The following is a 16,464-nucleotide window of genomic DNA, read 5'->3' as shown; positions in this document are numbered from 1 at the left end:
CCCCAGCATGGAGCCCGTACCTTGTCAAGCACAAGACGAAGCTGGAAAAAGTCCAAAGGTATGCCACTAGACTAGTCCCAGAACTAAGAGGCATGAGTTACGAGGAAAGGCTGCGGGAAATGAACCTTACGACACTGGAAGACAGAAGAGTAAGGGGAGACATGATCACAACCTACAAAATCCTCAGAGGAATCGACCGGGTAAACAAGGATGAACTATTCAACACTGGTGGGACGCGAACAAGGGGGACACAGGTGGAAACTGAGTACCCACATGAGCCACAGAGACGTTAGAAGAAACTTTTTCAGTGTCAGAGTAGTTAACAGGTGGAATGCATTAGGCAGTGATGTGGTGGAGGCTGACTCCATACACAGTTTCAAATGTAGATATGATAGAGCCCAATAGGCTCAGGAATCTGTACACCAGTTGATTGACAGTTGAGAGGCGGGACCAAAGAGCCAAAGCTCAAGCCCCGCAAGCACAAATTGGTGAGTACACACACACACACACACACACACACACACACACACACACACACACACACACACACACACACACACACACACACACACACACACAGGACTAGGAGATATGAGACCAAAGGGACAGTACACAATGATGGAGAACAGCCTACCTGTGACGACGCGTGAAAGAGACCTGGGGGTGGACGTAACACCTAATCTATCTCCTGAGGCACATATAAATAGGATAACGACAGCAGCGTACTCTACACTGGCAAAAGTTAGAACATCATTCAGAAACCTAAGTAAGGAGGCATTTAGGGCGCTTTACACTGCCTACGTGAGGCCAGTCTTAGAGTATGCCGCCTCATCATGGAGTCCCCATCTGAAGAAGCATATAATGAAACTGGAAAAGGTTCAGAAGTTTGCAACGAGACTCGTCCCAGAGCTACGAGGGATGGGGTATGAGGAGCGCCTGAGGGAACTGTGCCTTATGACACTAGAAAGAAGAAGGGAGAGGGGGGACATGATAGGAACGTATAAGATACTCAGAGGGACTGACAGAGTGGACATAAACGAAATGTTCACACGGAATAGTAACAGAACGAGGGGACATGGATGGAATCTTGAAACTCAGATGAGTCACAGAGATGTTAGGAAGTTTTCTTTTAGCGTGAGAGTAGTGGGGAAATGGAATGCACTTCAGGAACAGGTTGTGGAAGCAAATACTATTCATAATTTTAAAACCAGGTATGATAGGGAAATGGGACAGGAGTCATTACTGTAAACAACCGATGGCACAAAAGGCGGGATCCAAGAGCCAATGCTCGATTATGCAGACACAACTAGGTGAGTACAACTAGGTGAGTACACACACACACTACAATACCGCAGAGTTTGAATGATGGTGAAGACAAGACCAAATATATATGTCTTACGTGTATTAATATCAAACCAACTATTCGGGTAACAAAAACATCCTTCATGAAGGAACTATATACAATGTTATAACTTTCTGTCCAGCACCTTAATAATAATAATAATAAGTAACAATTCAAAATAAACGCGAGGAAGGAAGACAGTAGATGTTAGAGATATTTTTTATCAAGGGGGAACAGACGCAGGTCAGGAGTTTGAAGGTGAGAGTTCACTTCGTTCAAAGCTGAGATTTTTGCCGGGAAAGGCAGTCTTAGCGCAGTTACTGACAAAACTGGAATGCTTAACTACGGAGGAGGACTTGAGAATGGTCCAGGACGGACCGAAACGTCGTCGTCCCTTCTACTTCAAGTGTGTGGTCTGGTCAACATACGGAGGAGGTGGTGGAGGAGGGCAGCTACCAGGAGCTAAAGGAACCCTCTGTTGTTGAATGTCTCTGGAGCATACCTCGGCCGGAAATGGGCACATACCATACCGTCTAGAGGGGAGAGATGGGGACACATAGCACCGTCTAGAGGGGAGAGATGGGGACACATACCACCGTCTAGAGGGGAGAGATGGGGACACATACCACCGTCTAGAGGGGAGAGATGGGGACACATAGCACCGTCTAGAGGGGAGAGATGGGACACATACCACCGTCTAGAGGGAAGAGACGGGAATATACCACCGTCTAGAGGGGAGAGATGGGAACACATACCACCGCCTAGAGGGGAGAGATGGGGACACATACCACCGTCTAGAGGGAAGAGATGGGGACACATAGCACCGTCTAGAGGGGAGAGATGGGGACACATACCACCGTCTAGAGGGGAGAGATGGGGACACATACCACCGTCTAGAGGGGAGAGATGGGGACACATACCACCGTCTAGAGGGGAGAGATGGGGACACATAGCACCGTCTAGAGGGGAGAGATGGGAACATACTACCGTCTAGAGGAGGAGAGAGAGAGAGAAATAGAGAGAGAGAGAGAGAGAGAGAGAGAGAGAGAGAGAGAGAGAGAGAGAGAGAGAGAGAGAGAGAGAGAGAGAGAGAGAGAGAGAAATAGAGAGAGAGAGTGAGAAATAGAGAGAGAGAGAGAGAGAAATAGAGAGAGAGAGAGAGAGAAATAGAGAGAGAGAGAGAGAGAGAGAGAGAGAGAGAGAGAGAGAGAGAGAGAGAGAGAGAGAGAGAGAGAGAGAGAGAGAGGAGGGGAAGAACAAAATAACAGGACGAGAACTTCCATTCCAACAATAACAATCTCCCAGTCACTCGCCACAGAACTGTCAGAGTCGCCTCACCAGCAGAAAATAAGCACGTTAAGGTAAATAGAGATGAAGCACTCATATGATTGGTCCACTCGGGAGAGTGAAGGTGGTTACCCAGCACGAACACTCGGAGAGTGAAGGTGGTTACCCAGCACGAACACTCGGAGAGTGAAGGTGGTTACCCAGCACGAACACTCGGGAGAGTGAAGGTGGTTACCCAGCACAAACACTCGGAGAGAGAGAGGGGGGGAGGGGAGCCTGGAGGTTCTACCTGTTGCGTTACAGTTTGAACTGTTCTGAGACGTTACATTGTCGATTGTGGCCGTAAGAGGTATGGATGGAGGTGGCTTCCACAACTTCTGCTTTCAGGATATTACTCCTCCCGTGCAGGGTACGAGTATTTCGTGCTCTGTACGAGGTACGAGTGAGTGACTCAGCTGTTACTGTGGTGGATGAGTCAGCTGTTACTGTGGTGGATGAGTCAGCTGTTACTGTGGTGGATGAGTCAGCTGTTACTGTGGTGGATGAGTCAGCTGTTACTGTGGTGGATGAGTCAGCTGTTACTGTGGTGGATGAGTCAGCTGTTACTGTGGAGCATGAGTCAGTTGTAGCTGTGAGGGGGGGGGGGGTTGTGAGGGAGTATATAGGAATTAAGAGCAGGAGGTCGGGTTGTACGGGGGGATGGGGGGGGCGGGGTGGAGAGAGGGGAGTGAACATGGAGAGGGGGGAGTGAACATGGAGAGGGGGGAGTGGTGTATGTGCGTGTATTCCGTGCATTGTATATCATGCAGAATGGGAGGGTGTGTGGAGGAATGTGCACGAGCTGCCCCCTGCCCTCTAGGGGGGTGTTATGGGGTCTCTTATGTGTGGGTGTTGGTGAGTTGTGACCTGTGTTCTTTGGGGGGGGGAGAGAGAGAGAGAGAGAGAGAGAGAGAGAGAGAGAGAGAGAGAGAGAGAGAGAGAGAGAGAGAGAGAGAGAGAGAGAGAGAGAGAGAGAGAGAGAGTGAGTTGTGGAATTCTTTTTCCCAAATGGATTTCCATCTATGCTTTGGATTTTAATTCTCCCCTGTCTGTCTGTCTGTCTGTCTGTCTGTCTGTCTGTCTGTCTGTCTGTCTGTCTGTCTGTCTGTCTGTCTGTCTGTCTGTCTCTCTCACTCTCACTCTCACTCTCACTCACTGTTACATGGCTACTTTCGACAAATTTAGAGTTACGTGTGGCCATGAGAATGTACACATCTTCACGTGTGGCCATGAGAATGTTCACATCATCACGTGTGGCCATGAGAATGTTCACATCATCGCCACACAGAATGTTCACATCATCACCTGTGGCCATGAGAATGTTCACATCATGACGTGTGACCATGAGAATGTTCACATCATGACCTGTAGCCATGAGAATGTTCACATCATGACGTGTGACCATGAGAATGTTCACATCATCACCTGTGGCCATGAGAATGTTCACATCATCACGTGTGGCCATGAGAATGTTCACATCATCACCTGTGGCCATGAGAATGTTCACATCATGACGTGTGACCATGAGAATGTACACATCATCACGTGTGACCATGAGAATGTTCACATCATGACGTGTGACCATGAGAATGTTCACATCATGACGTGTGACCATGAGAATGTTCACATCATCACGTGTGGCCATGAGAATGTTCGCATCATCACGTGTGGCCATGAGAATGTTCACATCATCACCTGTGGCCATGAGAATGTTCACATCATGACGTGTGACCATGAGAATGTACACATCATCACGTGTGACCATGAGAATGCTCACATCATCACGTGTGGCCATGAGAATGTTCACATCATCACGTGTGACCATGAGAATGTTCACATCATCACCTGTGGCCATGAGAATGTTCACATCATCACGTGTGGCCATGAGAATGTTCACATCATCACCTGTGGCCATGAGAATGTTCACATCATCACGTGTGGCCATGAGAATGTTCACATCATCACGTGTGGCCATGAGAATGTTCACATCATCACGTGTGGCCATGAGAATGTTCACATCATCACGTGTGGCCATGAGAATGTTCGTATTGCAGGTTCCTGGCAGCTTCTGGCCATTGCTGGACCACTAATATAAATATCGCATGGGTTTATATTATCCAATCTACAGTAATCTAGCGGATTAAACAGCCTCGTTTAAATTATCAAAACATTCAAGAGTGTCTGTGGAGCGGCATTCTGGACTTCGATCATATTTCATTTTCCAAGGATTTACATCTATTGAAAACATAACATATTCCATAATGTGTCGTTCATAAAATAGTTTGGGGAGGGCAACATTTGCACCGGAGAAGTTTGAGAAATTTCCTGGGTAAATTTCAGGTTTTGAAATATGTATTTTTTTGTAATTTATGGAATTGTTAAGGAGGTGATGTACCCTTGGGGTCGCTGGACGGATGGTTGTAACTGTTGTTGTTGCTGTTATAGATTCATCTACTCGGAATAAGTTCCAAGTAGCACGGGCTATGGTGAGCCCGTAACTTACCTGGAACAGGAGCGGGGCAAGTAGCACGGGCTATGGTGAGCCCGTAGTGGACTTACCTGACACAGGAGTGGTGCCGTAACGTATTTGTAATTAACATACGCGTCGCTGTAATTGGGTTTGCGAACTGTCTCACATGGGTAAATTCGGTCTTTTTGCAATTGTTTAAATTTTTTAAATTAGAATTTTGTATTGATGACATTACTATTGGTCTCGTGTTTATATTGTGTTTCATATTGATTTCACCTTAATTATTTGTTTATACGGAATATGTTTATTCCTGAGCTTTAAGTGCGGTATTGGTAACATTGGTAGAATGTTAATCTACTGTTAAATAGTGTTGTTTGGACCGACTGTCGTCTCATAAGGAGTGGTGAACTCTCTCTAGTTAAGTAAACCATTCAACGCACAACAATTCATGCCTTAATCCTTCTTAATAACCTGTACGAAATATAGTACAGGAATATGGTACAGGAAATATATATGGAATAAAGATTTCTCCTAAACAATTTATCCACGAAGGAAACTGCCACTAGGTAATCCTATGGAAGTTGGCACGTATAAAAACCTTCCCTTCCACCCCCATTTCTTCCCTTCCAACCCCTTCCCTTCCAACCCTCCTTCCCTTTCCACTCCCTTCCCTTGTCCTCCTCTGTGGACGGTCAAATAGGTAATAAAAATAAAATCGGAATAGTTGTGGCACTTTCCAAATATTAAAAACGGGGGGAATACGAGTCATGTTGCAGTCAGCCGTAATGGTACAGGGAGCGTGGATATGTCACCCGGAGGAGCATACCACCTTCCTTAGGGCCTAGGGCCTCTCTATGCAGGTGATGAGTCACAATAACGTGGCTAAAGTAAATTGACCAGACCACACACTAGAACGTGAAGGGACGACGACGTTTCGGTCCGTCCTGGACCATTCTCAAGTCGATTGTTGACACATTCTCAAGACAATCGACTTGAGAATGGTCTAGGACGGACCGAAACGTCGTCGTCCCTTCACCTTATAGTGTGTGGTCTGGTCAATTAGGGCCTCTCCTTCCGGTCGTAAGCATACATGGTGACACTCGAAGTCAGCCGGATAAACACACACGTAGGGGCCTGTGGCTGAATGTACAGCTCTCTGGATTCGTAATCGTAGGGTTCGGTTCCCGGCGCCGGCAGAAACAGATGGGCAGTTTCTTTCACCCTGACGCTCTCCTGTTACCTAGCAGTAAATAGGTACCTGGGAGTTAGACAGCTGCTACGAGCTGCTTCCTGTGTGTGTGTGTGTGTGTGTGTGTGTGTGTGTGTGTGTGTGTGTGTGTGTGTGTGTGTGTGTGTGTGTGTGTGTGTGTGTGTGTGTGTTTGTGTGTATGTGTGTGTGAGACAAAAAATAGTTAATAGTAACAGTTGAGCGGCGGGCCGAAAGAGCAAAGCTCTACTCCCGCAAGCACAACTAGGTAAATACACACACATACCCACACACACACACACACACACACACACACACACACACACACACACACACACACACACACACACACACACACACACACACACACACACTAACTCCCAGGTACCTATTTACTGCTAGGTAACAGGGGCACTTAGGGTGAAAGAAACTTTGCCCATTTGTTTCTTTCACCCTAAGTGCCCCTGTTACCTAGCAGTAAATAGGTACCTGGGAGTTAGTCAGCTGTCACGGGCTGCTTCCTGGTGTGTGTGTGTGTGTGTGTGGTGTGGAAAAAAAAAATAGTTAGTAAACAGTTGATTGACAGTTGAGAGGCGGGCCGAAAGAGCAAAGCTCAACCCCCGCAAAAACACAACTAGTAAACACACTCAGGGGCCTCGCGGCTGGGAAGACAGCGCACTGGGGTCGTAGATCTAAGGGCTTGGGTTTGATCCCCGTGGAGGCGAAAACAAATGGGCAGATTTACTTTCACCCTGGTGCCCCTGGTCACCTAGAAATGGATACGTACCTGGAGTTAGATAGCTGCTACTGGCTGCATCCTGGGGACATGTGTGTGTATATGTTTGAGAGAAATATATGTAGTAGAAATAATTGGAAAAAATAAATTGGTTAGAAAGGCGGGGTCCAAGAGCTAATAGCTCGATTCTGCAGATACAAATAGGACATACAAATAGTAAATGCACACAAACTCACACACACACACACATCCGCTTGGGGGGGGGGGGGTCTGGTAGCTGAGTAGACAGCGCGCGGGATTCGTAATCCTGTGGCCCGGGCTCAATTCCCGGATTTGGCTCAGACAAATTTGCACAGTTTCTTTCACCCTGATGCCCCTGTTACCTAGCAGTAAATAGGTACCTGGGTGTTAGACAGCTGTTATGGAATGCTTCCTGGGTGTGTGTGTGTGTGTGTGGAATTTTTTTTAGTTAAATAGTAGTAACAGTTGATTGATTGACAGTTGAGAAGCGGACCGATAGAGCAGAGCTCAACCCCCGCAAGCACACCTAGGTGAGTACACTGACCATGCCTCCAATCCCCCCCCCCCTCCCCCTCCTTCCCCTACGCATACAAAATTTGATCTCTCTTTGCCTCTCCCCCCCTTTCTCCCTATATCTCTCCCTCTAACTTCCCCATACACACACTCCCCACACACCACACCTCAGAATACACGCACTCGCACCCGCTCTCTCTCCCTCTCTCCTCCTCTGCCTCTCTCCCTCTACCACCTCTCTCCCTCTCTCCTCCTCTGCCTCTCTCCCTCTACCACCTCTCTCCCTCTCTGCCTCTCTCCCTCTACCACCTCTCTCCCTCTCTCCTCCTCTGCCTCTCTCCCTCTACCACCTCTCTCCCTCTCTGCCTCTCTCCCTCTACCACCTCTCTCCCTCTCTCCTCCTCTGCCTCTCTCCCTCTACCACCTCTCTCCCTCTCTGCCTCTCTTCCTCTGCCACCTCTCTCCCTCTCTCCTCTGCCTCTCTCCCTCTACCACCTCTCTCCTCCTCTGCCTCTCTCCCTCTACCACCTCTCTCCCTCTCTCCCCCTCTGCCTCTCTCCCTCTACCCCCTCTCTCCCTCTCTCCCTCTCCCTCTCTCTCTCTCTCTCCCTCTCTCTCTCTCTCTCTCTCTCTCTCTCTCTCTCTCTCTCTCTCTCTCTCTCTCTCTCTCTCTCTCTCTCTCTCTCTCTCTCTCTCCTCCTCCTCCTCCTCTCCCTCTCCTCCTTCTCTCTCTCTCTCCTCCATCTCCCCCCTCTCTCCTCGCACACACTTACACTTACACTTACACACACACAGGAATGGTCGAACAAATGGCTGTTAGAGTTAAATCCAAGCAAATATAATGTAATGAAGATAAGGGTAGGAAGCAGGAGGCCAGATACAAGGTATCACTTGGGAGATGAAATACTTCAAGAGTCAGAGAGAGAGAAAGACCTGGGGGTTGATATCACGCCAGACCTGGCCCCTGAAGCTCATATCAAGAGGATAACAGCAGCAGCATATGCCAGGTTGGCTAACATAAGAACGGCCTTTAGAAACTTGTGTAAGGAATCTTTCAGAACATTATATACCACATATGTCAGACCAATCCTGGAGTATGCGGCACCAGCATGGAGTCCATATCTAGTCAAGCATAAGACTAAAATGGAAAAGGTTCAAAGGTTTGCCACCAGACTAGTACCCGAGCTGAGAGGTATGAGCTACGAGGAGAGACTACGGGAATTAAACCTCACTTCGTTGGAAGACAGAAGAGTTAGGAGGGACATGATCAACACATTCAAGATCCTCAAGGGAATCGACAGGGTTGATAAAGACAGGCTGTTTAACACAAGGGGCACACGCACTAGGGGACACAGGTGGAAACTGAGTGCCCAAATGAGCCACAGAGATATTAGAAAGAACTTTTTTAGTGACAGAAAGTTTGACAAATGGAATGCATTAGGAAGTGATGTGGTGGAGGCTGACTCCATACACAGTTTCAAGTGTAGATATGATAGAGCCCAATAGGCTCAGGAACCTGTACACCTGTTGATTGACGGTTGAGAGGCGGGACCAAAGAGCCAGAACTCAACTCCCGCAAGCACAACAAGGTGAGTACACACACACACGTCAAAACTTTATCTTCTTCAGCTAGGTAACTTGGATGGGAATTGGCAGTTAATAATAGTTTAATAGTGAGAATTGGCAGAATTTTATAAGCCGGCAATACTCTACGGAGGACATGTGCCGCATTTCAGTTACTGTTCTGGCATTTTTGTCATTTGTAATTTTTATGTGTGCTGCAGCAATTTCATAGTTGCCTGATTATGTTAATTGCATTAATATAAAGGATAATTTGATAAATAGGCAAATGAGGCTCATATTATCGAATAGAAATTAACATTCTGCTGAATTGGCTTTCAGTATTGGTTCTATTTCAGTAATAGAGATAATTTCGGTAGAATGGATCTATACTCTCTCTCTCTCTCTCTCTCTCTCTCTCTCTCTCTCTCTCTCTCTCTCTCTCTCTCTCTCTCTCTCTCTCTCTCTCTCTCTCTCTCTCTCACACACACACACACACACTCACCAAGACCCTAAAGCAATTTGAGTTTCATTATACATTTATTAAAAATTATTTCATATAAATTTTCACTGTATTTTGAAAAGTAGTTTTCATTTAAATTCACAGTCATGCATAATATCATTTTGAACATGTAATTTTGTGCATGTAAATATAACGAATATTGGGTTGTGGTGGACGATAAACCTGCGTCTTGTCCGCTGGAGTATATTGTATAATATATATCTTGAAAGTATTCACTCAAATGTACTTAGATTGTATACAAAGTGCAAAAGTCGCTACGAATAGTATACGAACAGATAAGAACATTACCAGGGATGATAAAACATTACCAGGGATGATAAAACATTACCAGGGATGATAAAACATTACCAGGAATGATAAAACATTACCAGGGATGATAAAACATTACCAGGGATGATAAAACATTACCAGGGATGATAAAACATTACCAGGGATGATAAAACATTACCAGGGATGATAAAACATTACCAGGGATGATAAAACATTACCAGGAATGATAAAACATTACCAGGAATGATAAAACATTACCAGGGATGATAAAACATTACCAGGGATGATAAAACATTACCAGGGATGATAAAACATTACCAGGGATGATAAAACATTACCAGGGATGATAAAACATTACCAGGGATGATAAAACATTACCAGGGATGATAAAACATTACCAGGATGATAAAACATTACCAGGGATGATAAAACATTACCAGGGATGATAAAACATTACCAGGATGATAAAAACATTACCAGGGATGATAAACATTACCAGGGATGATAAAACAATTACCAGTGATGATAAAACATTACCAGGGATGATAAAAACATTACCAGGGGATGATAAAACATTACCAGGGATGATTAAAACATTACCAGGTATGATAAAACATTACCAGGAGGATGATAAAACATTACCAGGATGATAAAAACATTACCAGGGATGATAAAACATTACCAGGGATGATAAAACCTTACCAGGGATGATAAAACATTACAGGGATGATAAAAACATTACCAGGGATGATAAAACATTACCAGGGATGATAAAAACATTACCAGGGATGATAAAACATTACCAGGGATGATAAAACATTACCAGGGATGATAAAAACATTACTAGGGATGATAAAACATTACCAGGGATGATAAAACATTACCAGGGATGATAAAACATTACCAGGGATGATAAAACATTACCAGGGATGATAAAACATTACCAGGGATGATAAAACATTACCAGGGATGATAAAACATTACCAGGGATGATAAAAACATTACCAGGGATGACCAGGGTGTGTAGGTGTAGTGTGTGTGTAAGTCATGTGGTGTTGAGCAGCTCTTCTCTACCCTCTTCTGCTCTCCCCACTCACAAACCCTTCCTCTCTCTCTCCCCCTCTACCCTTCTGATTGACCTCTTCTTCTCTTATTCTTTCTACGCTTCCCCCTCACCTTTTCTCATTTCAACCCCATTCTCTCTTCTCTTGTTTCACTCTTAACTTTCCCATACGTTCGTTTTCCTCCTCTTCCCTCTCTCTCTCTCTCTCTCTCTCTCTTCACTATCTCTCTCTCTCATCGCTTCTATTCCTTTACTCTTGCATTCTCTCCTCCGCTTTTTCCGTCACGTTTATGTTCGCTCCTCATATGTTTCTTTCTCTCATCTCTACGCCTCCTCCCCCAAGCATCATTGAGGGGAGGTGGGGACAAATCTCTTCCCCATCATTTCTCACACGCGACAACAACAAGATTGTATTCAGAACGATTCGTTTGTGCCGTGTGTTCTGCTGTCTCTCTATCTCTCTCTGTCTCTGTCTGTCTGTGTCTCTCTCTCTCTCTCTCTCTCTCTCTCTCTCTCTCTCTCTCTCTCTCTCTCTCTCTCTCTCTCTCTCTCTCTCTCTCTCTCTCTCTCTCTCTCTCTCTCTCTCCCCCCTCTCCCTCCCTCCCTCCCTCGCTCTCTCTCTTCCCTAATAGAGTTATCTCAGAGTTGGAGCGTGGCTCTAGGGGTTCAGCCAGACTCTACGCGACTATAAAAACCTATTCGAAAAAGGAAGCTGTGAACAAACGAAATAATAGCCAATTTTATCTAAAATAACAACTTTTTCCTTTTTACATGGGCGTGAAGGTGGATAGAAACAAAGGATAAAGTGTGGGTGGCGGAAGTTGCAAAATGTATTCCAGGAGAGTTCTTTCACAAGGTCAGATATCTCACAGTGACAAAGGAATTAACATTAAAATTAACGTTAATGTAAAATCCAGTTAACGTGACGTCTATTGTGGGGAAAACATATTTTTATTCGTTAATCGTAAATGTCATTCGTATAATAAACTAATATAGCATGTACATCAGGGGTTTGCAGTAGACTTTAACGTAGACCTTAAAGTAGACTTTAAAGTAGACTTCACAGTAGACTTTACAGTAGACTTAATCTTGAATCAGCCAACCTTCATTTTTTTTTGTCACATTTGAAGCAATGAATATTGGAACAAAAACCTTAACGTTATGTTCTTAAATATTAACGAAGCCTTCCACACTCTTACGAAAGGATACTTGTTTGATGGAGACTCGTGGCATTAAGGACCACGTACCCAGTTACTCTGGGACACAGTCAGTTCCCCAGGTAAACTAGTGGGCGAGTATAAACGACCTAGTTCTCTCGGAATTTGCCACTCCGTAAAAAATACAATGGATTTGCCTAACCAGAAACGTACACACACACACCAAAACAACCCAATTACCCACGGCAACAACCCAACGATCACATGGTAACTACCTAACGATCCCACGGCAACAACCCAACGATCTCATGGCAACAACCCAACGATCCCACGGGAACAACCCAACGATCTCATGGCAACAACCCAACGATCCCACGACAACAACCCAACGATCCCACGACAACAACCCAACGATCCCACGACAACAACCCAACGATCCCACGACAACAACCCAACGATCCCACGGCAACAACCCAACGATCCCACGACAACAACCCAACGATCCCACGGTAACAACCCAACGATCCCACGACAACAACCCAACGATCCCACGGTAACAACCCAACGATCCCACGGTAACAACCCAACGATCCCACGACAACAACCCAACGATCCCACGACAACAACCCAACGATCCCACGGCAACAACCCAACGATCCCACGACAACAACCCAACGATCCCACGGTAACAACCCAACGATCCCACGACAACAACCCAACGATCCCACGGTAACAACCCAACGATCCCACGGTAACAACCCAACGATCCCACGACAACTACTCAGCCAAAATAAACAGTGCCCGTGACTATCTCGTCTTGACGGAGCAGTGATGTATACAGTCTCTAAATGTTGTGAAATAGGTAGTTTTTCTGAAGGTTGTGAAATAGGTAGTTTTTCTGAAGGTTGTGAAATAGGTAGTTTTTCTGAAGGTTGTAAAATAGGGAGAGCTCGGAGGTCTCCAGCCAGGAAGCCCGACCTTTCCCCCCTTTTTTTCAGGAGGAGAGTAAACACATTACCTAATAGGCCAACATGCTTCTCTCCACTACTCTCTGCTTGCCCCTTCACCCCCTTCCACCACCACAACCTCCACCACCACCACCACCACCACAACCACCACCACTAATGCCACCGTTTCTACCACAATCCCTACCACTGCTAACCACCATCACCACTATCACTACCCACATAATCACCACCACCCAAGGGGGAGTGAGGGGAAAAGTGGTGAGTGAAAGGGGAAAAAAAGAGAAGTGAGGGGGGGGAGGGAAAGGGATTGGAGGATTACCTGTGCCGTTTTCAAGTAGTGTCCAGGATTGTCAGGGTCGCCATCATGCATTAATGTGCAGTGACTAGTGTCCCATCCCCCCTGGTGTCCCATCACCCTGGTGTCCCATCCCCCTGGTGTCCCATCCCCTGGGTGTCCCATCACCCTGGTGTCCCATCACCCTGGTGTCCCATCCCCCTGGTGTCCCATCCCCCTGGTGTCCCATCCCCCTGGGTGTCATGTCCGCTTAGGTGTCCCACGCCCTTGTGTGCCGGCATCTTAGGTGTCCTTTTTACTAGGATGTCCTGTTGTCCGTGGTGCACCATCCCCTGTGTGTGTGTGTGTTTGTGTGTGTGTGTTTGTGTGTGTGTGTGTGTGTGTGTGTGTGTGTGTGTGTGTGGGTGTGTGTGTGTATTCACCTAGCTGCGCTTGCGGGGGTTGAGCTTTGCTCTTACGGCCCGCCTCTCAACTGTCAATCAACTGTTACTAACTACTATCCCCACCCCCCACACACACAGGAAGCAGCTCCGTAACAGCTGTCTAACGCCCAGGTACCTATTTACTGCTAGGTAACAGGAACATTCAGGGTGAAAGAAACTTTGCCTATTTGATTCTGCCTGGCCCGGGAATCGAACCCGGGCCACAGAATTACGAGTCCTGCGCGCTGTCCGCTCAGCTACCAGACCCCCGGTGTGTGCGTGTGCGTGCGTGTGCGCGCGTCACCTGGAGTGCTGGGATCTAAGTGGCCGCATTAATTAGGGAACAATAGTGATATATGTGATCTTTGACCAAACTCTCGGGCAGCAGTCATCAGTTACTGTATTATTATTTAATTTGTTGTATTCGTCTATTGTATTTATTGTCGTTGTATTTTATAGTTATTATCTTTGAGAACGTATGAGATGTACTTTACCAAATATTTTGGTGTTGTCTCTCGAAGAAACTGACAAGCATAGCATTTTGGTTTAATTCTGCCGGGGCGCGGTTCCTCTGTCGCTGAATCACGTTTCTTGCAGAGTCTGCGTTCGATCCCCGATGGTCCAAGCGGTTGGACACCGTTCCTTCCCTCCGTCCTCCTATCGCAGCTTCTATCTTGCCCCTCGTATCTCTTCACTGGTGACCTTGAGAAAGAACGGCGACACAAAGCACTGAATCTAAATGGTAACTTGCGTGTACACTGCTCGTGTTTGTCAAGTGTCTGTTGGTGAACACTGTATCAGTGTTGCTCATCTGTGTACAGTGTTGCGCGGGGTGTGTTGCGTGTGTGTGGGAGCGTGTGTGTGGCAGCGTGTGTGTGGGATCGTGTGTGTGGCAGCGTGTGTGTGGGAGCGTGTGTGTGGGAGCGTGTGTGTGGCAGCGTGTGTGTGGGAGCGTGTGTGTGGCAGCGTGTGTGTGGGAGCGTGTGTGTGGCAGCGTGTGTGTGGGAGCGTGTGTGTGGCAGCGTGTGTGTGGCAGCGTGTGTGTGGGAGCGTGTGTGTGGCAGCGTGTGTGTGGGAGCGTGTGTGTGTGGGAGCGTGTGTGTGTGGGAGCGTGTGTGTGTGGGAGCGTGTGTGTGTGGGAGCGTGTGTGTGTGGGAGCGTGTGTGTGGGAGCGTGTGTGTGCAGGAGCGTGTGTGTGTGGTGGTTGTGCTGGCGGACCGGAGCTGGTACTTGATGTCTTCCTAGAACAAGTGGTGAGGAGGATGTAAACACGCCCCCCCTGTCTCTCTCTCTCTCTCTCTCTCTCTCTCTTTCTCTCTCTCTCTCTCTCTCTCTCTCTCTCTCTCTCTCTCTTTCTCTCTCTCTCTCTCTCTCTCTCTCTCTCTCTCTCTCTCTCTCTCTCTCTCTCTCTCTCTCTCTCTCTCTCTCTCTCTCTCTCTCTCTCTCTCTCTCACACACACACACACCGAGGCTGTGTTCCCTGTGTTCTTAGTGTGCACCTCCTTCCTTGTCTTCCTGTGCACCCTTGCCTCCCTCCCTCCCTCAACACCCTTTCCTCATCCCTACTTGCAACCAGTCATAAACTAGCAATGAATTAAATCGAGGTTTGTATTCGCGGAAGGTCAGATACGATCAATGTGCAATCATTCGAGGGGAAATAAACAGCCGTTCGAACCTAATTTCTCAATATTGGCAACCCCGTTTACACAGCACCATGAATAGTTAGTTAACGTATCCACCTTCACCAGCTCAGGTAACTCCTCACCATCTTAGATAACCCCTTATCAGCTTAGATAACCCCTCACCATCTGAGATAACCCCTCACCAGCCCAGATAACCCCTCACCAGCCCAGATAACCACTCATCAGCCCAGATAACCCCCTCACCATCTTAGATAACCCCTCACCATCTGAGATAACCCCTCACCAGCTCAGATAACCCCTCACCATCTGAGATAACCCCTCACCAGCTCAGATAACCCCTCACCATCTTAGATAACCCCTCACCATCTTAGATAACCCCCTCACCATCTGAGATAACCCCCTCACCAGCCCAGATAACCCCTCACCAGCCCAGATAACCCCTCACCAGCCCAGATAACCCCTCACCAGCCCAGATAACCCCTCACCAGCCCAGATAACCCCTCACCAGCTCAGATAACCCCTCACCAGCCCAGATAACCCCTCACCAGCCCAGATAACCCCTCACCAGCCCAGATAACCCCTCACCAGCCCAGATAACCCCTCACCATCTGAGATAACCCCTCACCAGCTGAGATAACCCCTCACCAGCCCAGATAACCCCTCACCAGCCCAGATAACCCCTCACCATCTGAGATAACCCCTCACCATCTGAGATAACCCCTCACCAGCTGAGATAACCCCTCACCAGCCCAGATAACCCCTCACCAGCCCAGATAACCCCTCACCATCTGAGATAACCCCTCACCAGCTGAGATAACCCCTCACCAGCCCAGATAACCCCTCACCAGCTCAGATAACCCCCCTCACACCTACATATACCCTTCCCCCCCCCTTTCCCCTCTCCTTATCCTGCTCTCGTGTGGGTGATGTGTTCAGGAATGTGCACTA

The 16,464-nt window shown here is 47.2% G+C and overlaps 3 protein-coding genes across 4 annotated transcripts in view; all 3 read left to right on the top strand.

Annotated features, from left to right (window-relative positions):
- The window catches only part of Tk (Tachykinin), a 269,943-nt gene that overhangs the window by 23,011 nt on the left and 230,468 nt on the right, over positions 1-16,464 (top strand). The window lies entirely within an intron of this gene.
- Positions 3,831-4,763, top strand: LOC138363264 (uncharacterized). Its single transcript, XM_069322274.1, has one exon. It carries the CDS (start codon positions 3,831-3,833, stop codon positions 4,761-4,763), a length of 933 nt encoding a protein of 310 aa, XP_069178375.1.
- LOC138363263 (uncharacterized) lies at positions 12,541-12,921 on the top strand. Its single transcript, XM_069322273.1, has one exon. It carries the CDS (start codon positions 12,541-12,543, stop codon positions 12,919-12,921), a length of 381 nt encoding a protein of 126 aa, XP_069178374.1.

This window comes from Procambarus clarkii, chromosome 10 (genome assembly GCF_040958095.1).
Source record: "Procambarus clarkii isolate CNS0578487 chromosome 10, FALCON_Pclarkii_2.0, whole genome shotgun sequence".
NCBI classification, from domain to species: domain Eukaryota; kingdom Metazoa; phylum Arthropoda; class Malacostraca; order Decapoda; family Cambaridae; genus Procambarus; species Procambarus clarkii.
Note: the sequence above shows the minus strand (reverse complement) of the source record. Positions and strands in the feature narration are given on the sequence as shown.